Source organism: Mus caroli, chromosome 9 (assembly GCF_900094665.2).
Source record: "Mus caroli chromosome 9, CAROLI_EIJ_v1.1, whole genome shotgun sequence".
Classification (NCBI taxonomy): Eukaryota; Metazoa; Chordata; class Mammalia; order Rodentia; family Muridae; genus Mus; species Mus caroli.
The window spans coordinates 17,027,997-17,052,707 of record NC_034578.1 but is presented as its reverse complement, the minus strand read 5'-3'; the positions used below and the strand labels follow the sequence as shown (position 1 = coordinate 17,052,707).

The following is a 24,711-nucleotide window of genomic DNA, read 5'->3' as shown; positions in this document are numbered from 1 at the left end:
AAACAAATAAATTCTTTGTCTAAATTTCTTCAACAATAGATTCAAAAAAATTCTAACCAGGATTGCAGGATTGCTGGCCCCAACTAGAGAGCCAGAGGCCTGCAACTCCCAACTATACCATGGTGGTGAAGATCAAGTTCATCTCAAGAATCTCCTACCAGCAGAAAGTAGTTTAATGATAATGTCCCCACTTCTGGGGTTGACAACACACCAAAACCACCAATCCCTGAGTTCAAAAACCCACCAATCCCTGGGCCCAAGTCCCACCAATCCCTGGGCTTCTTCCAAGCTCAGGACTTGAAATCCCACCGATCCCCAACCTGGAAATCTCCATCCTGAAAAACTCTGCCCACAAGAAACCCTATATAAGCCTGTCTCCTGCTCAGTTCTCCAATGCTTCTCACTCAAGCAGAGGCAGTCCCTGTCTTTCACCTTTCCAATAACTCTTTGTGTGTGAGGCTTGTTGTGTGGTGTGACTTTGTGGTATTTCTTGGCTGCTGGTTGAGTGGGAATGAAAGGATACCTTTTCCCTCAGAGCAGCACCACTTCCGTGAGGGAGGCCTTTTCCCTCAGAGCTGTCACACTTCCGTGAGGGAGGCCTTTTCCCTCAGAGCAGCAACACTTCCATGGGGGAGGCCTTTTCCCTCAGAGCTGTCACACTTACCGAAGCCCCTCACCCCCACCCCAGCACTGCAGTTCCCATTCAGTAACTTTATGGTCTATAGGAGTGTCCTTTTTCATCCATGTAGGGTACCTTTTGGATTTGTTTATTTTAATTAACCCAGCCCAGGAGGGTTGCAAGGCAGTTAGTACCATTGTACCTATTGTCTCTCTCATGACTTTCTAAATCTGCAAAAACACTCAGAGCTTAGCTCTATGTTATTTGTAAAACACTCCTTTTCCTGGAGAATGGGCATTTTCCAGAGCTGAACATGAAACTGGATTAAGCTGCACTTACTGATATGGGCTGGAGATGCTGCTGCTCAGCTGAGTGAATTAAACGCTATGGGCTCATTTGGCTCTGAGGTAGCAGAGACCACGTGGCAGCACTAAGTCACCAAAGGCAAGGTGACTGTAGTTATCACACTGGGCAGCATAGACAAAGCAGTGTCCACAGTGACCTGATCTGTAGTGGACATCACATGAAAAGTGAACTTTGTCATGGCATGACTCCTATCTATTTCAAGCCTAGAGTCACCATGATCTACGTTGAAGGATAAGTTATTGCACCTGGCCCCTCTCACCACCAAGAAAGAAGGCTAACCTTTAGAGGGCCTATTTGGATTCAAGAGACAGCACACTCCTTACTTGAGTGTGTTATTCTGATCCATATACCTAGTGACCAGGAAAGCTGCTAGCTTTGTGTGGGGCCTGGAGCAGAAGAAGGCTCTTCAACAAGTCCAGGCTGCTATGTAGGCCACTCTATCACTTGGACCATATGATCCAGCAGACTTGAGTTGTCGACAGCTGATAGGGATGCTGTCTGGAGACTTTGGCAGGCCCCTATAGGAAAATCACAAAAGAGACTTGGGAGGGGCTGGAGAGATGGCTCAGCGGTTAAGAGCACTGACTGCTCTTCTGAAGGTCCTGAGTTCAGATCCCAGCAACCACATGGTGGCTCACAACCATCCATAACAAGATCTGGTGCCCTCTTCTGGAGTGTCTGAAGACAGCTACAGTGTACTTACATAAAATAAATAAATAAATAAATCTTAAAAAAAAAAGAGAGAGAGAGAGAGACTTGGGATTTTGAAGCAAGGGTCTACCATCATCTGCAGACTACTATTTTCCCTTTGAGAGACAGCTCTCGGCCTACTACTGGGCTTTAGTGGAACTGAACACTTGACAATGGGTCACCAAGTGACCATGAGACCTGAGCAGACCATCATGAGCTAGGTATTATCTAACCCACCAAGTCATAAAGTAAGACATGCACAGCAGCAATCTGATATCAAATGGAAGTAGTATATATATCCTGGAGGCACACGCAAGTTACATGATGTTGTGCAAACGCCTATGGTTTCTACTCTCATCACAATGGTGCCAAGTATGCACGTATAGCCTCATGAGGAGTATCCTCTGATCCACTGACTAGGAAAGAAAAGACTAGGGCCTGATGTTTACTGATGTTTCTGCGTGTTATTAGTGGAGAGCTTCAGCATTACAGCCTCTTCCTGAGACAACCCTTAAAGACACCAACAAAAGGAAATCTCCACAGTGGGTAGAACTTCAGCTATCACTCAAGGTTATACATTTTGTGTGGAAGGAGAAGTGGACAGATGTGCTATTGCTCACAGATCCATGGGTGGCAGCGAATGGAGTGGCTGGATGCTCAGGGACTTGGGAGGAGCAGGATTAGAAAATTGGTGAGAGGGCTGGAGAGGTGGCTCAGTGGTTAAGAGCACTGACTGCTCTTCCAAAGGTCCTGAGTTCAAATCCCAGCAACTGCATGGTGGTTCACAACCATCTGTAATGAGATCAGATGCCATCTTCTGGTGTGTCTGAAGACAGCTGCAGTGTACTCATATAATAAATAAATAAATCTTTTAAAAAATAAAAAGAAAGAAAGAAAATTGGTGAGAAAGACATCTGGAGAAGAAGTATGTGGCTAGATCTCTTCAGATGGGCAAAGGGTGTAAAAATATTGCATGAGAACATTTGTGTCCACATAAATGCTCATCAGAAGGTGACGTCAGCTGAGGAAGAGTTCAGTGGTCTCGGTTGGATTATTCTGTCCATTGCATGGGCAGTCAACTTCTTTCCCCCCTCCTGCCATTGCTCAATGGGCCCATGAACAAAGTGCCCATGGTGGCAGAGATGAAGGTAATGCATGGGCTCCCCCTCACCACAGCTGACCTGGCTACAGCTGCTGCTGAGTCAACAACGGAGACCAACACCCAGCCACAGATATGGTACCATTTATCAGGGTGACCAACCAGTGACCTGGCGGCAGGTTGACTCTATTGGACCACTTCCTCTGTGGAAGGGACAATGCTTTGTCCTTACTGGAGTAGATACTTGTTCTGGTTATGAATTTGTCTTCCCTGCTTCTGACAAAACCGCCTGGATTGATAGAACGCTGTTTCCACTACTTACAGTATTGCGCCTGACTGAAGAATTCACTTCATAGCAGAGAAGTGTGGCAGTTAAATCCACTGGTCTTTCCATGTTCCTGGAAGCAGCTAGCTTGATAGAAACACGGAATGGCCTTCTGAAAACACAGTTCTGTGAATGGTGGCCCATGCCTTTAATCTGAACCCCTGGGAGGTGGGGTAGTACTACCACGCCCCGTGATTAAAGTCAGTGGGAAACTACAACAGCCTAATCCAGAGAGCACAGACTGTCAGGAACGAAGGTTTGGGTCACTCTTCCAGAAAAAGAGCCAAGACCTGCTGAGGTGTTTGCCAAGGGTTGGGAAAATACAGAATGAGTAGAGAGGAAGGTAGCTATAAACGCCAGCTAAGACCACCTGGCCAGTTAGGAAACCAAGATTGTAATTGACCCAAGTGTTTCTGTTTGTTGTATTTTGCTAAGAATGCATTTGTACAGATACTTGTGTTTTCTTTCCAAGATTTCTTTATTATGTAATGTAGCATCAATTAAGAGACTACCAATGGGCCGGGTGATGGTGGCGCACGCCTTTAATCCCAGCACTTGGAAGGCAGAGGCAGGCGGATTTCTGAGTTCGAGGACAGCCTGGTCTACAGAGTGAGTTCCAGGACAGCCAGTCAGGGCTACACAGAGAAACCCTGTCTCGAAAAACAAAACACAAAAACAAAGAGAGAGAGAGAGAGAATACCAATGCCTATCATATTTAAGTTTGAGATACTAAAAAAAAAAAATGTCTGTCAGGGCTGGCGAGATGGCTCAGTGATTAAGAGCACTAGCTGATCTTCCAGGGGACGAAGGTTCAATTCTCAGCAACCACATCGCACTAACAACCTTCTGTAACTCCAGTTCCAGGGGATCTGACGCCCTCACACAGACATGCATGCAAGTAAAACACTCGTGCACATGAAATAAAAATAAATTAATTAATTTTTAAAATGTTCTTCAAAGGACATTGCCACATATTCTAAATGTATAGTGTTTTTACAATTGTATGAGGAATAGTTGTATTATGTTAGATGTAATTATGACATGGTTATTGTTTTTATTTGGAAATTAAGTATGACACAAGGAGCTATGATTATTTGTCAGACTGACAAGGGGTGGACATGCGATGGCGATTCTTGTTTGTCAACTTGACTACATCTGGAATTAACTAAAATTCTAAATGACTGGACACACCTGGGAGGGATTTTTTTTCCTTAATTAAATCTTTTGAAGTAGGAAGACCCACTCTTTTGAACATAATACTTTTTTTTAAAGATTTTATTTATTATTACATGTAAGTACACTGAAGCTGTCTTTAGGCACACCAGAAGAGGGAGTCATATCTTACTACGAATGGTTGTGAGCGACCATGTGGTTGCTCGGATTTGAACTCAGGGCCTTTGGAAGAGCAGTCAGTGCTTTTACCCACTGAGCCATCTCTCCAGCTCTGAACGTAATACTTTTATTGATTATTTGGCAATTCTATATAATGCACCCAGATCACCCTTACTTCTCAGTCCTCCCAGGTCCATTCTTCACCCCCATGCTTTTTTAAAATTTTTAAAAATCTTTTAGATTTATTTATTTATTATATGTGAGTACACTGTAGCAGTCTTCAGACACCCTAGAAGAGTGAGTCAGATCTCGTTACGGATGGTTGTGAGCCACCATGTGGTTGCTGGGATTTGAACTCAGGACCTTCGGAAGAGCAGTCGGTGCTCTTAACCAGTGAGCCATCTCTCCAGCCCCCCCCCCCCACACACACTCTCATGTCCCCTCAAAAAAGATTTAAAAAACTCAAACAACAACAACAACAAAAAGTCTAATCTGTGTGGTTCATGTAGTCACTGAGATGGTCAGACTCCCAGTGGCCATGCAGGCCTTAAGAAAAAGTGGGGAATCATGATCACCCTGACAGTAGCCACCTACTGTGGAGAGCTTCAGCCCCCTTATCACAGCTTCCAACAGTTCTCTTTGCTTGCTTCTTACCTAGGTTGTTACTTTTTGGGTTGGGAGGGGAGGTTGTTACAGAGGCCTTCTAGGTTCCTCTTTCTCAAGTGACTCTGCAGCCATTGATAGCACTGCAGAAGAATGGACCACGGACTCCTACTTTGTATCTGTCGACCTGGCCTCTGGCGTCAGCATGTGCCACAAGACTCAGCGTGGTCTATGATGGCAGTATAAGCCACAGACCCCAACACGGTCCTTGGCAGCAGCTCAGACCATGGGTATCAACGTGGCTTCAGGCAGCAGCACAGACTACAGACATCTGCATGGCCTTCAGTGGTGATACGGGCCACAGACACCAACAGGACCCTCAGCAGCAACTGGACCACGAACCAAGACATGGTCCACAGGGGCATGGACTGCAGAGATCAGCATGGTCTCAGCAGGTACAGGCCAGTGTGTGTGTGTGTGTGTGTGTGTGTGATTTATATTTATATTTAAAATTTGCCCACACCTTTACATGCAAATATTCATTGCCACAAGTCACTGGTCTGGCTCAAGGCCTCTGGTCTCTGAAGCACCACAAACACTGGGCCATCGCTCGGCTTCTTCAGTCATAGCCATGCTTCAGGTTTGGCAGTAGTGACATGCTCTCAGATCTGGTTCTGCAGCACCAGCTCCTCTTCAAGGTCCAGCAGCTTAAAGATGGAGTAGGTGTTGGGGTTGGCTGACTCAAAGGGCAGATCTGGGCCCAGATGGCTGCTGAGCTGGTCGGGCTCTTCCAAGCCCCCTCTATGGCAGGCAGAAGACCCACCTTTTTTTTTTTTTTTTTTTTAAAGATTTNTTATATGTAAGTACACTGTAGCTGTTTTCAGACACACCAGAAGAGGGCACCAGATCTCATTGCGGATGGTTGTGAACCACCATGTGGTTGCTGGGATTTGAACTCAGGGTCTTCAGAAGAGCAGTCAGTGCTCTTAACCTCTGAGCCATCTCTCCAGCCCCAGAAGACCCACCTTTAACCTGGGCCACACCTCCTCCAACAGGCTCTATAAAGGACATGAAAGCTCTCTTTTTGCTTGTTTGTCCTTATTCTTGCTAGCAAGTCCATTTCTTCACTGGCAATAGAGCCTACTTCTTTAGGATTCTGACATATACTGAAGATCAGAGGAGACATCCAGCCTTGTAGACTGAATAAGTACTAGATTCTTGGATCTTCTATTGTTAGACAGGCATTATTGGACCATCTAGACCATCATCACCTGTGAGCCACTGTTATAATCTCTTTATGTGTGTGTGTGTGTGTGTATTATATGTTATATTTAAGTACATATACTCTATATATATATAATATATTATATATAAGTATATACATATACATACACACATATAAGTTTTTTGTTCTAGAGGACAAGACAAGGCAACATCCCGAGCCACCATCCCATAACAAATGGTGGGTTACAGAGATGACACTGGGAAAGCTCTCTGAAAGTCTGTTGTTGCCTGTCCTCAGCAAGTGTCAGGTGATACCAGAGGTTCACAACTAAGAAGATACTAAAGTCAGACATGAGCAAGCTCAGGTGCAGTGTGGACGCTCCATCCATTTGTATCAGGTGCTTGCTCTACAGCTCAAGGTTGGCTGCAAAGCACACATGGGAGGCGCTCACTGAATTAGCTCCTGTAACTCCCAGGTCATCCTCTCTGAGACAGTATGTTTCTGTACCCTGGAGCTCTTCCCTGGAGCCTCCCTACATTTCTCCACCCCTGATAAACTCAGTGAGCCTGATCTGCTCAGACCTACTCAGGGACAAAAGTGGATGTGGCTCTGTTTTCACCCTGGTGTGCCTGGCCCGCTGGCTCCTTGCATCAGACAGGCCCTGGGTTGGTATATGGCTGTAGCCTCTCTACTCATCACACAAGCATCCAGATGCTTGGGGAGTTTGTGGCTGGACAAACCACCTCTACCTCTGTCATAACCCTTAGTGTGGAGAAATGAACCCTCCTTAGTCTGGGGGAGAATTACCGGCCCTGCGACAGGCTTGATCGTCTTCACCTGTATTGTGCTACCACAGGCCTGGGAACGGCTCACCAGGCTCTTACAGCCTTCTAGAAGCTTCTGAGCACACAGTCTGGCTTCTACGTATTTTTTTCCCTAGGAGCTCCAGCTCAATGGGCATGGTGGCACAGGCCTTTATTCCTAGCACTTGGAAGGCAGAGGCAATTAGATCTCTGAGTTCAGGGTCAGCCTGATCTACAGAGCAAGTTCCAGGACAGCCAGGACTACATAGAGAAACCCTGTCTCAAACTAACCCAACCCAACCCAAACAAACAAACAAGCTAACAGAAACCGCCTTGGACAGTAGGACTTTGTGAGCCTCAAGGAAGCCTGAGGTGGCAGATAGGAAGAAAGCAATGATTCAGAGGTGGAGGAGGGCCCAGCAGAGGCTCACAAGCCTGTGCTGTCTTGCTTCTGTCCCTGGCACAGCTTTGCTGTCTCCTTCTCTGCTTCCTGTTCTCATCTTTGCTCATTAAATGTTTGCATCTGAGCAACCAATGGAAGTGGGAGCCGCCTAGACCCAGTTCCCTCGCCAGCCAGAGCTGTATGTTCCTGCTTTTCAGGGAGCAAAAAATGAGGAGGAGGCTGCAGGGAGCAGGCCCAGCTGTTCTCTCCTTCTGCCTCAGAGGGGGAGGGGGATGCTGCTGCACTGTGGGGGTTGCAGCTGATCCCCTTGTTTATCTACAGTGAACTGTGAGAGGCAGAGTGGAAAGGCAAGCGGGAGGGGGGATAAAGTGAGACACGGGTGGACACAGGAAGGAGAAAGTGTTTACAGTGGGGCACTGGTTCCCCCTTCAAGAGGAGGAACACCCCAAAAGCTAGAACCCGTTGCTGTGTGTGTGTGTGTGTGTGTGTGTGAGTGTGAAAGCCTCACTAACCTCAGGTGTACTTCCTTGGCTTCCTCAGGTGTCATCCACATTGTGGCCATTTTTTAAATAGTTAAATTCCCTTGAGGGTGTGTGTGCAATAACAGCATTTAATGGAGGCTGCCTTTAAAGGTTCTGTCCATTATCATCAAGGCGGGAGCAAGGCAGTGTTCAGGCAGGCATGGTGCAGGAGGAGCTGAGAGTTCTACATCTACATCCAAAGGCAGACAAGAGGAAACTGGCTTCCAGGCAGCTAGGACGAGGGTCATAAAGAGGTTAGGGGACAATTTTCAGAGTCGGTTCTCTTCCCACCATGGAGGTCCTGGGACTGAACGTACATCATTGGGCTTGTTCTCAAGCACTCCCCCTGCTCGTCCCCACCAGGATCTCTAACTATCTGGACCGTGCCAGCAAGGTTAGACTGGCTGGACAGTAGAGCCACAGAGGGGCGTGTGTGTGCTGCAAAGGACACGAGTGCCACATTGGGGGTGGGGGAGCGCCAAAGCACACCTCTGTTCTCTCCACCCTCCTCTGGTTTCTGGGGACCAACCTGAGGTTGGCAGACCTGTATAGGAAGTGCCTTCACCCTCAGATCTGTTTGTCTGGCCCAGAGTCACCTCTATTTCTATGTCAGTTTTGGGGGCTGAAGTCAGATCCTGTGGCAATCACTTTACCAACTGAGCCCCTATAACATTCTGTTGGTTTGCTTTTGGGGTAGAGAGCTCTTATCTAAGACTGGCCTCCAACTGAACACTCACGCAGGGGTTAGTTTCAACTTCTGATCCACCCTTCTCCCATCTAGCGTGCCAGAAAAACAGGGTTTCTTCATCCCAGAAATCTACAGACAACTAGGAAAGGGGCAAGATGTCTGTGCTCATGCTGGCTAAGGGAACTTGCTCTGTCTAGAACCAGGCCTGGGAGAAACACCTTTATTTCCACCTTGGAGGATTGAAAGCAGAGGGCAGCCACTGGGTGGAAGAGATAAGCAGTAGGGAGGTGTAGTGGTTTGAGTATGCTTGGCTCACAGAGTGGCACTATTAGGAGGTATGGCCTTGTCGGAGTAGGTGAGTCACTGTGGGCATGGGCTTTAAGACCCTCGTCCTAGCTGCCTGGAAGCCAGTATTCTGTTTGCTTTTGGATGAAGATGTAGAACTCTCTGCCTCTCCTGTACCATGCCTGCCTGGATGCTGCCATGCTCCTGCCTTCATGATGATGGACTGAACCTCTGAGGCTGTAAGCCAGCCCCAATTAAATGTTGTTCTTATAAGAGTTGTCTTGGTCATGGTGTCTGTTCACAGCAGTAAAACCCTAACTATGACAGAAAGGAAAAGAAGCTAGTCTCCACCCTGCCCAAGTGTCCTCTGATGGCAGGAAGCTGGATGTCACCCAGGAGGTCACCCAGGAGGTCACCCTCCAGCCCCAGGTCTCATGGCACACAGGTGGCTCAGAGCAAACTGGAAACATGGGAAATAGAAGAAAAGAAGTGCTTTGAATGAAGAAGCATGCTTTTCAAGACATGGTTTCTCTGTGTAGTCCTGACTGTCTTGGAGCTAACGCAATAGTCTAGGCTGGCCTTGAACTCAGAGATCTGCCTGCCTCTGCTCCCAAGCTACATAGAGAAACCCTGTCTTGAAAAGAAGAAAGAGGAGGAGGAGGAGGAGGAAGAAGGGGAGGAGGAAGAAGAGGAGGAAGAAGAAGAAGAGGAGGAGGAGGAGAAAAAAATAGAAATACAGGCAACTTTATTCCACTAAAAATGATGACCCTTGCTCTCAGCAGATCTGCTGTCGAGCTATGTATAAATTTCCAGGAGAAACACACACACACACACACACACACACACACACACACACACACACGTGAACATATATACCTTGAGTTTGGGATTCAACCCCCAGTGCTTCGCATTACAAAGACCTAGACTCCTTTATAAAAACTTTATTGAAGGGAATGGGTAGAAAATGGGGGCGATGCCCCTGGAGTTGAATAAATAGAGAGCGAACAATACATACGTCCACCTCTGTGCTTGTGAGGCCCCTGTGGGAGCTGGGCATAGGCTCAGGAAGATGTCAGCTGGATAGCGAAAACCTCGCCATCTGCAGGTGACTCGGCAGTGCCTGGGGTCTCTGCTCCGCCTTCTGCACCCGGTGTCCCGCCCGCGCCATTGAGACACACGGCCTCGCCTGAGCTCTCAGCCTCCTGGACGTTGTACTCGCCCTTCTTGCAAGCGGTGGATTGCACGTAGAAGGCCAGGCCGGCCCCAGCGGCCAGCAGCGCCGCGCCCCCTGCCGCACCGCCCACAGCGACCCACAGCCATGGACCTGTGGGCGCAGACCCTCGACAGCTTGGGCAAGCCTCCTGTCTCCCTTGAGCCCTCCATGCACCTGTCATTGCAGCCCAACGGAAGAGGCCCCAGAAAGGCCTCTCTCTCCTCAGGGGAACCCCCAAATACCAATATCACCTCTCTTATAAGCCCTTGTTGACCACCCCCATATCCTCTCATCTTCCTAAGGAGACAGCTTGGAAGGACAGCTCATCCCCCCTCTAGCTCTGACAGCCCCCAGCCCCAGGACAGCCATGAATTGGGGCTACCATCAATATTTCTGACCCCAGTTTCCCACAGTAGCACGGTGAAGAGTGAACCGGATCACCCACTCTATACACACACACACACACACACACACACACACACACACACACACACACTAGTCTGTCCTAAGAGATCCTTTTCCCTTTTGGGTTTGAAACAGGTCTAATGTGGCATAGGCAGGCCTTGTACTCCCTGAATAGCTGAGGAGAACCTTAAATTCAGGACAACCACTTCCACCTCCCAGGTGCTGGGACAAAAGGTGAGCAGCCTTGCCCTGGCTTCTGCCCATTCTCCAAGCCTCCACTTCCTTACCCTAATCAACCCCAAACAACCCCACCCATCAGGCGCTCTTGGCCTCTACATTGGCCCCCTTTGGTCTTGCATACAGAGAAGAGTGTGGGGGTCAGACACCCCAAGGTCAGTCACTCCTTGGTGCATGTCCCTCGCCCCACCTCAACCCCAGGAGCCCGCCACTCACCGGCCACGCGCACCGTGATGCGCCGTGCGTGGCGCCCATGCGCATTGGTCGCTGCACACTCATACTCGCCGCCATGGCTGCCCATGGCTCCCGCCACGCTCAGAGTGCTATTGTTGCTGGAGAGGCCGAGGTTGAGAGCCCCCGGGGGCGCGCGCCAGCTGATCTGGGCTGGAGGCCAAGCCTCTGCACGGCAGGTCAGAGTGAAGTTACCGCCCGGCCGCACGCTTGGGGGCGAGGCTGCCAGCTCAGCCACCACAGGCCGGTCTGCAGGGAGATGAAGACGCTGCTTAGCACTGGGCGTTAATCAAACACCCTAGGAGGCCTGAGACCACCCTTCTTGGGATGGATGGGCAAAACTGCTGCCTCCCAAGACACCACCCACCCGCCACGGAAACAAAAGTGCTTTTATCTTACTGAGGGGGTTGGGGGTGGGGATTCAGAGAAGTCTCCCATGGCTGGGGTGGGGCAGAGAGACAGGGAGCCAGAGAGGGCTTATGTAATCTTGGGGGGCCTGTAGCCCCTTTGTAGACCAAGTTGTCCTGGACAGAGAGCAGGTCTGCCTGTCTTTGCCTCCCAAGTGTTAAAATTATGAGTATTGGGAATAGCATATTCAGCTTTGTGGGTGCTAATTGAGCACGCTACCCACTGGACTACATCCCAGCCCTCACTGCACTTTTAAGCTCAGTCCTCTTCATTCAGCGCTGTCCTCACTCACATTCCACACCCACAGTGACCGTCCGTGAATCCGTGCCATGCGCATTGGTGGCCACACAGCGGTAGGTCCCCGCATCCTCTCGGGACACCTGTAGCCTCTCCAGCCTGGCGGCACCCTCCCTGGAGCAACGCACCCGTGGAGAGGGGCGGCCCCTGGCACTGCAGGCCAGCGCGGTAGCCTCAGCTCCTTCCAGCCAGGTCTGGTGACTCGGGCAACTGGATTCATCCATCTGTGGCGGCGCTGCAGATCAGCCACCATAAGGAGGGACGTCAGGGAAGGCAAGGATCCTGGGACACCCGGTACTTTCCGCCCACCTGGGCCCCTGCTCACACTCCGCGCTCACGACGACAGTTTTGACCGTGGAGCCGTGCCGGTTGGTGGCGTTGCAGAGGTAAATGCCCGGTGACAGGTTACCAGGGGTCATAGAGTTTCTAGGACCAGAGTTTGAGGACACCAAGGGCAACACTATCCCTTCGCTTACACCCTCCGAGCCTACGCACTCCACACGTGGTTCTGGCTTCCCATCAACTTCACAGGAAAACAGCTTTCCAGATCCCTCTACCCACGTCCAGTTGCTGGGGCAGCCCAACTCCTCAAAACTGGGACCATCTAGGAAGCAGGGAAATAAGAGTTGACATAGAGGACAGAGGATGCGGTGCGGACTTCTCTGAAGTCACCCCTACTCACATTCCACCGTGACGGCCACATTTTTGGCCGCTGATCCTCTGGCGTTGATGGCTTCGCATCGGTAAGTGCCGGCGTGCTCCCGGGCCACGCGCAGAGGCCCTTCCATGACTTCCTCCTTTCCAGAGCGCACACAACTCACGCTAGGTGGTGGGACCCCGTGTGCCACACAGCTAAGCGATGCCTCCGTTCCCTCCAGCCAAGTAATATGTTCTGGGCAGCCTACACTGTCCAGCGCTGGGGCATCTGGAATGGATTTTGGTTTTGGATTTTTGTTTATTTTGAGACAGGAATTCCCTATGTAGACCAGGCTGGCCTGGAACTTGCTCTGTAGATCAGGCTGGCCTCAAACTCAGAGATCTGCTTGCCTTTGCCTACAGGGTGCTGGGATTAAAGGCGTGCATTACCACTGTTCTATGCCTTCGGGAGACAGCTTCTCACTCTGGCATGAACCATTTTATTTATTTATTTACTCTGTACGATATGTGTGTGGGAAAGCATGAACAGGTGGGTGTTCTCTCCTCCCACCTTCACATGGGTTCTGGCGATCACTTCAGGTGATCAGGCCCCTTTCCTGAGGTCTCAGGATGCTGCTGACTGATCCCTACAAAGCACTCCCCGGTACACTCTCTTGACTGCCTGTTTTTGCCAGACTGTGCCCAGTCCCACAGTCCCACCTATCACTTCCCTTCAGTGTTTTCCCAATCCCTGCAGAACCCAGCTTCTTTCCTGTCTGCATAGGCCCGTCTCCCCTAACTCGGTGAACTTGAGCATGCATGCCTCTCCCGACTCACATTCCACGGTCAGGGTCACATCTTTGACCGCCTGGCCTTGCCCATTGACTGCTGTGCAACGGTAAGTGCCTGCAAGGGCACGGGTCACTGGACCCAATAGGCCCAGCGCTAGCACCGCCCCGCCCTCAGGCCTTGCACAGTGAACCGAGGGCTCAGGGTTTCCGCGGGCCTCGCAGTGGAGGGTCTGCTCTGGACCCTCTGGCCATGTCCAGCTTCTGGGACAATCCAAGTCATCCAGGCGAGGTGCATCTGCGGGCACGAGGCAGAGGAGATACGATAAGGTTAAAGATGGAGCGGGTAATAGGGGCTTTGGAGGTCACAGAGATAGGGTGAGCATCCACTCACACAGGACACGAAGCTCAGAGCTCTGGTTTTTTCTTAGTGTTTCCCCGTCCACATCGAGGGCGGCGTCGCAGAAGAAGCCCCGCTTGTCATCGTTCTTTGTAACATTTAACTGGAGCTCAGCGGGCTGCCCGGGGACCGCAGCTGGAATTCCCTCCAGGGTGACAAGGGCTCGAGCCCCTGCCCAGCAGCTTATGGTCACCATCTTTCCCTCGGGGGCTTCTGGCTCACTCAAAGTCAGAAGAGGAGCTGGGAAGCCTGAGAGCGGAGAATTGGGTGGGGTTCACTTCCCACTCAGGTAACTCAACCCCATCTATTTATTCATTTCCAGCTTCTACCTGCTCCTGCCCTGGAACTCTCCTGCCCTGCTTTTTCTGGTGTAGACGTCCCGCCCACTTTATTGGCTCCGCCTCTGTGAGACTCTGGCCCCAGCCTCAGCCAATGAAGGCCCCCTGGATTCCCCTTACTGTAGACAGTCAGGTTTTCCTGGGTCTCCCTGCTTTCGCCCCCGAGGGTCACGACGCACATCAGCTGTTTGGTGCCTTCCTGTTCTGCGTTTGCTGTAGCTGTGGCAGTGGCCACAAGGCTGTCCCCATCGAGGGTCACATTAGGATGGAGCCTCTGATCTCCCAGAGAGAGATAAACCCCGGCTTCTGGGGCAGGAAACAGTCCGTCCAACGTGCAAGTCACCGGCCTTTCTGAGTCCACTTCTAAGACTCGGGGAGCAATAAGACTCGGGGAAAGTGGAGGCATGGCTGGGGCGGACAAAGAACAGGATTTGAGTTTATGAACTAAGCATTCAGTGTTGACAAGCCAATTTGCAGGCATTGTTTGGTTTCATCCTAAAAATACAGAAGGGCGGGCGAGATGGCACCGCAAGTATAGGTGCTTGTTGCTAAGCCTGACTTGACTCGATCCCCAGGACCTACATGATGGAAAGAGAGACCTAAACTCCTACTTATCCTTTAACTTCCACACATGCACTGTGGCATGTGCATAAACGCATGTACACACACTCTCTCTTTCTCTCAATAAATAAATGCATAAAGAAAAAACCACAGAAGAAAGCACTTAAGTTAGTATTTGTGTTGAAGCTGCTAAGCCTTTGGGGATCTAACTATGCAGCCTTGGCTATGTAGATCAGGTTGGACTTTAAATGAACAAGAGTTCCGCCTTAGTTCTGCTTGGGCTGAGATTTAGGGCCTACACCACTACACTATGCCGGCTGCCCTAAACTTCTTAAAACCTGTCAGTTAGGGTCCATACTCACCAAAGGTTCGGAGCTGTCTGGGGGCCGAGCTATTTGCAAACAGTCCCAAGCCGTGTGGCCGCAGGTCAAGCTCGGCGAGGCATGAGAAATTGACCCTGTGGTCCTCCCTGCGTGCCAGGACCGTGGCGGTGAGCATCGCACCCCGCGCTCGGGGTGGCTCGCCTACGAAACTGCGGCGAATCAGCTCCTGGCCGCCCCGCAGCAGGGTCAATGTGAGGCTCGCTCGGGGTCCTGCTCCCGGGACCCTGCAGCTCAAGGTGAAGTTCTCGCCCACTGGCTGCCAAGAAGGGAGCGGCACCAGCTCTACCCGATCCGGTCGCTCTGCAAGGAACCAAAACCTGGGCTTTAGCGAGCTGTAGTGCTCTCAGGACAAGCCTAGGAAGGAGGACCAGAGAACCGGTGGGCGGAGCTTTAGGGGAAGGTCCAGGGACCCAAGGGGCGTGTCCACCCTGTACTCACGGAAAGTTCGAATGAGTCCACGCGCTTGGAGTGTGCGGCGCGCGCAGCGGAAGAAGCAGACCGGCTGGGTCTCAGGCTCTCGGATGTCCACCAGCTGCCGAGCCAGCCAGCGCAGACCCCTCTGGGTCCCGTTTCGGCGTAGCGATGTCTCCAGGCCACCGCGCTCCGGCCGCGGACAGTTAGTGCTGCAGTTGAGCCACAGCGAGCCCCCGCGCTCCACGAGCGCCACGCGGGGCTGAAGGTCCGCCCAGAAAGGTTCTAGCGCGACCGCTGCCCGGGAAAACGCGGGCTCAGCCTAGGGACCCCATCTCTGAAATCTTAGTGGTCCCCATATCCCAAACCAGGGGTGTCTGTAAGGACGAGGAAAGACCACCGCCAAGAAATAGCACGGGAGTCCCGCATCCCACTCAAGATTCGGGACTGACGCACTCTTAGAGGGGCGTCTCTGGAAGCCTTGCTGCCTACGGCAAAGATGGGGAAGCTCGGTGCAGGGATGGGGTCTCAGATGAACACGTCAATAGTGAGGAGGAGGAGATTCCAATTTGGGGGTGGGGTGGGGAACCAAGTCACTCTTAAGACCCTGACAGGTCGTCAGGAAATGGGGGGAGAAACACCGAGGCTGGGGGCGAAAGCAAAGTAGAAATGAGAGACTGAGTCAAAGGCTTAAAGGAGATTGTCCCCAAACTTGAGTAACTTGGACAGAAAGCCACAAGGTTGGATTCCGGGAAGGAACCGTGGGGAAAGCCCTAGAAAGCCGGTTGCCAGGGCTCCAGGTGGAGGGGGAACAGGGCCTCTGAGTTATGACAGTTGAGGAGATAGGGTCTTTGAGGATCATAAATAGGGGTGATGCTAGTCTGTGAACCATAGGACACGACAGAGCAGGAGAGAACAGGAGAGCCACAGTGTCTCCTGAGCCAGGTTGGGTGCAAAACCCCGAATTCAGAAAAGGTGCTGGGTTCAGATCTGAAAGATCGAGGTGTATTGGGGTGGAGGAAGGACAGGGAGAAACCCGGAGCTCCAGGTGGTGGCAGAAGCGTGGGAAGCTAGAAGAGGGCGGAGCCTGGAGGGGACACCCGGGCCGCCCTCTCTGGTCCTTCAATTCCGCCCCCGCCTTATCCACCTGTCTCCGCCGGCGGGCTCTTCTTACCTGAGATGCCTAGGATCCCCAGGCCCAGGGCAGCCCAGAGGCCGAGGAGCGCTCGGCGCAGCCCTGGCGAAGGCCCCGGCATTGCCGCCGCTGCCGGGGAGGGGAGAGCACAGAAGGCGAGGGGAGCGCGAGTGATGGAGAGCGGGGCTGGGAGGACCGCGCAGCGCAGCGGGTGGAGTGTGGGGGTGGCAGAATTGCGCCCAGGGATTGGTTTAAACGTTGGTAACTTGGTTTCTAAGGAGGGGGCGGTGACAGAGGCGGTGATGGGGGGCGAGCTGACAGGAGGCGAGCGCGCACTGGGCTTCTCCGGGCCTTAGTGCAAGCGAGCTAGCCAGGCAAGAGCGGTCCCCCGTGGGGGAAGGATTTACATGGAGGTCGGCCTAATGATCTAAAGCCTTCTGGGGGCGACCACGCTCTCCCGCGTCATCCCTGGCGAAGGAGGGAAGGGATGCTGAGAGGCCCTGCCCAAACACCCACCACCATAGGTATAGAGTCAGAGACAACGCGCTGGGTCTCCAAGCCACGCCCATCCTCGGTCCCTCCCACCAGCGCCCGTTGGAGCAAGGGTGGATGGAGAGGTTGCTTGTATTAGCTTGGGGAGTCAATAGTATGCAGGAAATGTGGTTCTAAGAGGAGAATGTGAGGATGCCTTCCTTAACTGATGTTTCGTTTTGACCTCCAGCAGGCTAAGTATGGGAGCCACGCCCCTAAGACCTCCTCCGCGCACGCGGCGAAGGAAGAGGGGATCAAGTGCCAGCGAGACTCGGACACGTGTGCATGTGCGCAGCGTTCCCAGGCTTCTAAATTAGAGTCGACTCCAACACCCGATCTTTATTTACCCAGAGTGCAGCGGGAATGTGTCTACAACGCTGTTGTGTGTCTATTCTCTGAGCAGAGCTTCTGCGCCCTCCTCGCCAGGAGTGCGGCCGCCTCTACTGGGTAACTAGTGCGAGATTCTGCAATTCACGCTGGACCAAAAGATCAACTGGGGACACTTTTGACCCCAGCTTTGACATCCCTCTCCACATACATACCTGACTCGGAGACAACAAACACAACGCCAGGAAGCAAGTCTGTGACAGCTCACGTGGCCTGAACAATCATCTCTAACTTGTTGCTATGCTAGATTTCCTATCTGGGTAGCCGCTTCCTCTACTACTTGAAGAAGGCCCCGCCCACTCGAGTGTTTCTTCCCTCCCCCCCCCCCCCAATTAATGATAACCTTGGGGAATCAGGTCTAGCTCCACCCGCTGGCCTCCGCTAGTAACGCACAGGCTCCGTAGTGGAAAAGGAGGGAGGAGAAGGGAAACTTAGCCTCCAATCAGAGCTCCGGCCTGTATCAGCGGAGCCAATCAGAAAAAGCCATACCAAGAGTCAGCCCTGGAGGGGAGGTCAGTTTAGTCTTTCTGCCCCGCACAAATAAAGCTAACAAAACTCTACGCAGAGGAACTCGGGTTCTAGGACCCCATGCTGGCCTTGAAGGAGAAATTTCAAGGTGTTGTTTCCTCCAGTACCGGGATTTTAAAACCAAGGCCAAGCAAACGTACTACCCCTAATCTACCAATCTTCATCCGCTAAGTAAGGAATTTGGAAAAAGTAGGGTACCTTAAAAAAGAAACCACTTTCTCCAAGAACCGTAAGGCAGAGACTGAGGAGGAAGACTTTATTGTTCCAATAAGAGTCTCTGAATTAATTACTCTGAAGTTCTTTTCCCCTCCCTCTTGTCAGGCATCGAAAACCGATCTATAACTAAGTCTGCACAGCCAGGTACTTGCGCACGTAGACAGCCCCCACAACCAGGAGGATCCCCACCAGGGTTGCGATGGAGGTAGAGGCCAAGGCTATAGAGGCTGGGCTTAAAGCTGTGGGCAGGAGTGAAAATCAGGAACTAGGAGGTCTGAGGACCGCCAAGCGTGGAGCCCACGCCTGTTCTGCAGGCCCCCTTGGAGTGGCAACATCCCCTCTCCCGCACCCATTCCCTGGGATTACAGGATGCCTCACCGAGGACTGTCAACATAACAGGTGCCGAGCTGCTGCGCACCACTAGCCCGTCGAGATTGAGGCGCGCGTGGCAGGTGAGTGGCTGCCAGAGGTCGTTGAGTCCGGCCCGCATCACGTAGGTCAAAGTGACATTAGCCAAATCTGAACCGGTGAAGCGCTCCAGGCTTTCATGATAAATCACTCGGCCACCTCTCCTCAGGCTCACCACCAAGAACCCCACTGGGAACACGTGTGTCACATAGCATCGCAGAGTGTACTTGTGGCCCACTAGGACTGGAGGCTCCAAGATCACGCTTCTGGGCCGTTCTAAGGCAAGAGAGATAAGGCCCACAGGCACCCCTTAAAACAATTACCATCTATCCGCATCCTCCACCCCTCTCCCCTCACCTCAGCCCGGCCTGAGCCCCGGTCTCCCTCACTGTAAGCAGTGATCCTGGCGGTGGCCTCTCGGGTTTCTCCTGCGCAAGTGACGACGCAGCGCACCTTGGAATTCCAGGCCCTCACATCCTGTAGCTGGTAAGATACCCAGCCGGATCCATTAACTATCTTTCCCTGCCGCAGTTGGGTGCGCAGGCTGGAATGCACCGGCAGGGGGCAGTTGTGGCTGCAGTTAAGCCACGCTGAGCCCCCGGGAGGTACAGCCTCTAGCTCTGGATTAAGACGCACCCAGAAAGGTGCTGAGGTCACGGAAGGCGCGGGAGGACTTTGCATCCACTCTTGCTGGGGGCTCCCACCCCTCGGATAGGCAGCCACCAGCAAAAGCGACGGGAGCAGAAGGGCAGACTCCATGGCACAAAGCCCGCGCTGAAGTGCGGGCGGAACGCCAGGGAGTTTAGGCTGGCCGCAGGAGATAAGAAGGCACCCTGGCCACGCCCCAGAATGGGCCCCGGCTGGCCGCCCTGATGAAGATACCTGTCTCCCCTCCCATCAGCCCCTACAATCAACCAAAAGCCATTGCACAGTTCTGGACCTGCTCTTTAGTTTTTACTTAAGCCCCAAGAAGTCTTTAAAAATTAAAAAAATAAAATAACGCACATGCTTTTGATCCCAGCACTCCCAGGTAGGCAGATCTCTGTAAGTTCGAGGCCATCCTGATCTACACAGGGAAAACCTGTCTCTAAAAACATACAATTCTAATCTAGATTTTACTAGACATGGCAGTGGCTTTGTCGTTTAGTCCTAGCATTCAGGAGACAGGTTGGCCCATCTTTGTGAAGTCAAGGCCAGCCCATTCCACATAGCAGATTCCAGGATAGCCAGGGCCACAAAGAGAGCCTGTCTCAAAAAAGAAAGGGGGGAGGGGGTTGGGGACCAACCTGATCCACAGACTCAGAGTTAGGTTAGGTTACCAGGCAATCCTGAGGCAGTATGGGAGTCGGCAGTCCTTAGGGCTTTGCCTAACTGATGTGATGATGACTGTACACAAACTCACAAGACACTCAGGCCGACATAAAACTTTATTGATTCAAAGGAAAGGCTTCTGTGCTGGGAGGGGTGCTTACCCTCCCACAGCAGCTTGCACGACCCTTCTAAGGAGTTGGAACATTTTCTTCCAGGCTTTCTCTTTGAGGTGGAGCCGCCTGGGACCATGATTTCATGAGCATGAGGCTCCATTGTTCAGCTGCTAAGGCATGGTGGCTGACATTGGGAACAAAAGTAGGTGGGGAGGTGCTGGGACGCTCCAGGGTGTGGAGGAGCAGAGAACAACTGCCAGTCCACATAGTGTTTATGTGACTGGTGAAAAAAAAAAAATCGGCCCTTTTGAGAAAAGCATCCTGACCAGTAGAGAAACCCTTGACCCATGTGATCTTCCCCCAGACTCTCACAGCATTTGCAGCAGGGTCCAGGCCATAACTTATACATTCACCTCCTCACTGATCTACTATATACAGGGTACTCAATAAATAGCTGGTAAAACTCTAAATTAATAAATACATCAAGAAGAGTTGGGGACAATGTCTCAGCTTTCCTGTGTCGGAGGAAGTGTGGTCTTCTTGCTTGTGTCTACTGGATATCTCGTCTTCCTTAGGCAGGCCCCTCAGCAGGGGCAATAGAGAACGAAGTCAGCGTTTCTTGGCTGAAGGTCCACCGGGCTGTAGGTAGATCCGGGTCACACGTGTTCACAGTCTTGCTCCATCCACCGAGTCCTCTTAACTCTGAGGCTACAAGTGTGCATCCCCCAGGCCACCATCCTGTCCTGTGACAGCCAGAGGAAGTGGCTGAGGGTAAATGCTGTCTACCATTCTGTTCAAAAGCAGCAGCAGCTGTTGCCCTGCAGGGGGTCCAAATAGGAGTCTCATCCAGCAAGCTCAGGGAGGTGGGGCTTGTCCCTTGAGTTTTATGGCCTCCTCCTGAGCCTTCTGTAACTTGTATATCCTGATTTTTCTCTGGCGGTTATAAACATAAGAGGCTGCCATCACGAGGCCCACAGTGACCAGTACGGGCACCAGAATGATTATAGTCCAGTTATTTTGATTGTGGTCTGTGTGGTAGAGACAGAAGGGAATGGTGAGACTTGAGGCCCTGGCACCTAGCCCACCCCTCACCCAGCCTTATATCCTGGGATACTCACACTGTACTGTCAGGTACACGTTCCTGGTGATATTCCCATGGGAGCTAAAGGCATGGCACTCGTAGGTACCATTCATCTCCCGTTTGACAGACTTCACCACCCCGATGGGCAGCAGGGCACCATCTGCCTTCCGTCTGCAGGTCATCTTAGGAGATGGGTTCCCCCAGGCCTGGCATTTCAGAGTCTGCTGAGACCCCTCTTGCCAGGTCCAGTTCCCCAAGCAGTCCGTCTCGTCCAGCCGAGGACCATCTGGAGAAATAGTGTCAAAGACAGAGATCAGGGACAGCTCCGAAGGCACGTGGGGCAGTAGGAAATGGCTATCACTCAGCACTGCAGCCAACTCACACAGCACGTGCAGTTCCAGGGTCTGGTTTTTAGACAGGAACTTTCCGGCCACCTCCAGAGCGGCAGAGCAAAAGAAGCGTCGTTTGTGATCCTCCGGGCTGGCATTCAGTGTAAACTGGACCTGCAGGGTGGGTGGCCCAGGCGGAGCGCCGCTCAGAAGTACCACCTTCGACCCACTGTGGGCTTCACACTTCACAGTTACTTGGCTCCCTTCTGAGACCTCCAGCTGGCTCAGGGTCAGGACCGGAGCTGAAAAGTCTGGGAGTGGGACACACCGTGAGCCCCGCCCAGTGCAAACCCCCGCCTTTGACCACTCAGCCTCAAGTACAGGATGGACCTTTAGTGTCAGCCCCAATCTCCAGCACTGGCCATCCAGGAACTGGGCCTAGCTGAAACTAGGCCTTTTGAAAGGCCTAGCCCCACACTTTTTGAGACAGGGTCTCATTGTGTAGCCCTGGCTGGCCTGGCACTCATAAGGACTCTACCTACTACCTCTGCCACCCTTGTGCTGGGATTAAAGCAGTGTTAAGCCTCCCTTCAGTTCTCTCTTTTGAAAATGCCACCACAGGCGCTAGTCGTGCCCCGGTGCCAGTCCTTACTCCTGAATGAGCTACCAAGTTAGGCTACACCCCTGAAGGGCCCACCTATGGTGTCAGTCACGCCCTTGTCAGTCCTACCCCTTTAGTACCCCTCCATTGGGGTCAGTCAGGTCTCAACATCGCTATCTCTGGACTAAACCCCGCCCCTTCTTACTGTAGACTGTCAAGGTCCTCTGCGTCTCCAGGATCTGGTCCGCCAGCTCCAAAACACAGCGCAGCGGCAGGGTTCTGTCGAACTCCTCAGTCACCTCTACCAAGGCAGTGGCTGACACAGAGTCACTGCTGTTTGTGCTCTCCTGGGTCGGCATCCGGCCTCCCAGCTCCAGGTAAATCCGAGCTTCAGAGGCAGGAAACAGGCCTTCCAGGGAGCAAAACAACTTCTGCTGGGTACCCACCTCCAGGAGGTCAGGGGTGTCGAGCTTTGGGATGGTAGCTGGAAGATCTTGGGAGAGAAGATAGGCATGAGCAAGTGGAGTTCCGGGGTCTGGGTTGTTTTTTTTTTTTAACAGCAACTGCCCAGCCACCTCCAGGGCCACAGAACAAAAGAAGTGTCGTTTGTGATCCTGGAGGCTGCCACTCAGTATGAGTTGGACCTCTGGGGTCCACCCCACACACCAGCTTTTTCTTTCCTTTTATTCATTTATTTGCTGTGTATATATGTGTGTGGCTCACTTGTGGAGGTCAAAGGACAACTTTCAGGAATCAGTTTCTCCTTTGGAAGCTGGGAATTGAACTCAGGTCGTCAAGCTTGGATGCAAGTCCCTTCTTTTACCCACAGAGCCAGCTCGCCATCCCCCAAACTCCCACTATCTGGATTACTATCTTCTCAGCACCTTTCCCCCATTGCTGGGGTCGACTTCCTCCCAGGAACCCACTTGCCCGCTGTGAAGGCATAGGACCTCACCGAAAGTCCGGAGGTGCCTGGCCTCGGAGACATTAGAGAACAATGCCAGCCCTTGCGGCCTGAGATCCAGTTCTGTGCGGCATGAGAAATTGGCTCCGTGGTCGCCTCTGCTAGCCAGCACCGTGAATGTGATCTCCTTGGGGTCCTTGGGGTGCCCATCCACTGGCTGACGGCTCAGTATCTCCTCCCCACGGAGCAGCACTACTGAGAGCTGGGTCTGCGGTGCTCCACCATCCACGTGGCAGCGCAGGGTGAGGTCCTTGCCTACTTGCTGCCAGGCGGGCAGAGGTCTCAGCTCCACACGCTCCGGAAACGCTGTAAGGAAACGGGGTTGGGAATCCTGTAAGATGGACTGCGGTAGACAGACCTACACCTGCCTGAAGACTTCAGTCTCCCCCAAACATGCCCCACCACGTAAGCAGCCAAGAATGCAGAGAGCTTCGGGGAAAGCTAGGGAGGAGGTCAGGAGTGTTTGCACAAGGATCGTCAACCATTCCCAGGAGCAGTAGCTGAGAGGTGGAAATATACTCCAAAATCTATCATCAGGAGACTGCAAATAAGTAGGAATGTATGTATCTGGGTGTGCTGAAGGTTGAGGGGGTGGTGGCCCAGTTTTAGAGGACTTGCCTACCAGACAGGAAGCCCTGGGTTGCATACCCAGTCCCACAAATAAGATTAAATTAAATTAAATGGGTCAGTGAGATGGCTCAGTGGGTAAATGTGCTTGCCACATAACCTAAGTACCCAAATTCAATCCCTGGATCCCAGGCTGGGCAGCGGTGGCAGAGGCCTTTAATCCCAGCACTTGAGAGGCAGAGGCAGGTGGATCTCTGTGAGTTCAAAGCCAGCCTGGTCTACAGAGTGAGTTCCAGAACAGCCACAGCTACACAGAGAAACCCTGTCTCGAAAAACCAAAATAAATAAATAAATAAATAAATAAATAAATAATAAAGAAGACAAAATAATAAAAGCTGAGAGTGGTGGTACAGCCTGTAATCCCAGCCAAAGCAGGAGACCGGCAAGGCTGAGGCCAGCCGAGACTAAGTGAATTGAGGTATGCAAAACTAAGCTGCACTTGTGTCAAAACTTTCTCTTAAGACTAATCCGAGACATCTTCACGGTAACAAAGAGTTGGGGTGTGCAGGTCCAGGACCAAGTCTTGTTTTTGTGAGATAAGAGTTACTGGAGACCCTGTTCCCAAATTAAAAAGAATTAAGGCTGTACCTCCGTGGTAAAACCCCTCATAGAATCCCCCAGTGAAGGACCGAGGGTGTGGTTCAGTAGTGGAACCCCAGGGCCATCACAAAGCTTTGACCTCTCTTCTCAGCCTTACTTTTCTTTCTTCCTTTCCTATATTTTTCCTTTTCTTCCTTTTTTTTGTTTGTTTGTTTGTTTTTGTTTTTTGAGCTAGGCTCTCACATACTGTAGTTAGCTTGGCCTCAAACCTGTGTCTACCCTGCCTTAGCCTTCCCAGGAGTAGGGATCACGGGCCTGTAGCACCTTGTCCAGCACAGAGTCTTCTATTAGGTAAAGATGCTGTAAATTAGGTAATATATGTCTTTAATCCCAACACTCAGAAGGCATATCTCTGTGAGTTCAAGGCCAACCTGGTCTCCACATCAAGCTATGTAGAGAGTCAGAGAGTATTTAAAAACAAAAGTCGGGGCTGGTGAGATGGCTCAGCGGTTAAGAGCACTGACTGCTCTTCCAAAGGTCCTGAGTTCAAATCCCAGCAACCACATGGTGGCTCACAACCATCCGTAACAAAAATCTGATGCCCTCTTCTGGAGTATCTGAAGACAGCTACAGTGTACACACATATAATAAATAAATAAATCTTTTTAAAAAA

The 24,711-nt window shown here is 51.7% G+C and overlaps 3 protein-coding genes across 3 annotated transcripts in view; all 3 read right to left on the bottom strand.

Annotated features, from left to right (window-relative positions):
* Positions 1 to 9,884: 9,884 nt before the first annotated feature.
* On the bottom strand, positions 9,885 to 16,610 carry LOC110302115 (intercellular adhesion molecule 5). The gene is made up of 11 exons (XM_021172898.2): positions 16,442 to 16,610; positions 15,295 to 15,564; positions 14,836 to 15,156; positions 14,033 to 14,320; positions 13,569 to 13,823; positions 13,224 to 13,472; positions 12,433 to 12,675; positions 12,076 to 12,354; positions 11,746 to 11,985; positions 11,031 to 11,294; positions 9,885 to 10,283 (listed from the first exon to the last, which is right to left on the bottom strand). The coding sequence occupies exons 1-11, from the start codon at positions 16,521 to 16,523 to the stop codon at positions 10,021 to 10,023; spliced, it is 2,754 nt and encodes a 917-aa protein (XP_021028557.1). The 5' UTR covers positions 16,524 to 16,610; the 3' UTR covers positions 9,885 to 10,020.
* A 1,478-nt stretch (positions 16,611 to 18,088) lies between these two features.
* Icam4 (intercellular adhesion molecule 4 (Landsteiner-Wiener blood group)) lies at positions 18,089 to 19,306 on the bottom strand. The gene is made up of 3 exons (XM_021173368.2): positions 18,862 to 19,306; positions 18,443 to 18,748; positions 18,089 to 18,303 (listed from the first exon to the last, which is right to left on the bottom strand). Exons 1-3 carry the CDS (start codon positions 19,229 to 19,231, stop codon positions 18,191 to 18,193), a joined length of 789 nt encoding a protein of 262 aa, XP_021029027.1. The 5' UTR covers positions 19,232 to 19,306; the 3' UTR covers positions 18,089 to 18,190.
* Positions 19,307 to 19,881: 575 nt separating this feature from the next.
* Positions 19,882 to 24,711, bottom strand: part of Icam1 (intercellular adhesion molecule 1) — a 12,652-nt gene continuing 7,822 nt past the window's right edge. Inside the window, exons 3-7 of the mRNA XM_021171757.2 lie at positions 22,863 to 23,177; positions 22,113 to 22,400; positions 21,360 to 21,617; positions 21,015 to 21,263; positions 19,882 to 20,924 (exon numbers count right to left, since the gene is read on the bottom strand). Coding sequence (XP_021027416.1) covers positions 20,752 to 20,924; positions 21,015 to 21,263; positions 21,360 to 21,617; positions 22,113 to 22,400; positions 22,863 to 23,177 — 1,283 coding nt within the window. The 3' untranslated portion in view covers positions 19,882 to 20,751. The remainder of the gene's footprint in view (positions 20,925 to 21,014; positions 21,264 to 21,359; positions 21,618 to 22,112; positions 22,401 to 22,862; positions 23,178 to 24,711) is intronic.

Excerpts from the sequence above, each read along its gene's own strand:
- Icam4 (XM_021173368.2), bottom strand. The coding sequence starts at position 19,231 with ATGGAGTCTGCCCTTCTGCTCCCGTCGCTTTTGCTGGTGGCTGCCTAT. Across the intron at positions 18,749-18,861 it reads CGCCAGGATCACTGCTTACA|AACGGCCCAGAAGCGTGATC; the intron begins GTGAGGGAGACC and ends CTCTTGCCTTAG. Across the intron at positions 18,304-18,442 it reads TGTTATGTTGACAGTCCTCG|CTTTAAGCCCAGCCTCTATA; the intron begins GTGAGGCATCCT and ends TCCTGCCCACAG.
- LOC110302115 (XM_021172898.2), bottom strand. The coding sequence starts at position 16,523 with ATGCCGGGGCCTTCGCCAGGGCTGCGCCGAGCGCTCCTCGGCCTCTGG. Across the intron at positions 15,157-15,294 it reads TGGACTCATTCGAACTTTCC|AGCGACCGGATCGGGTAGAG; the intron begins GTGAGTACAGGG and ends GGTTCCTTGCAG. Across the intron at positions 12,355-12,432 it reads TGTGGCCGTCACGGTGGAAT|ATGGTCCCAGTTTTGAGGAG; the intron begins GTGAGTAGGGGT and ends CCTGCTTCCTAG.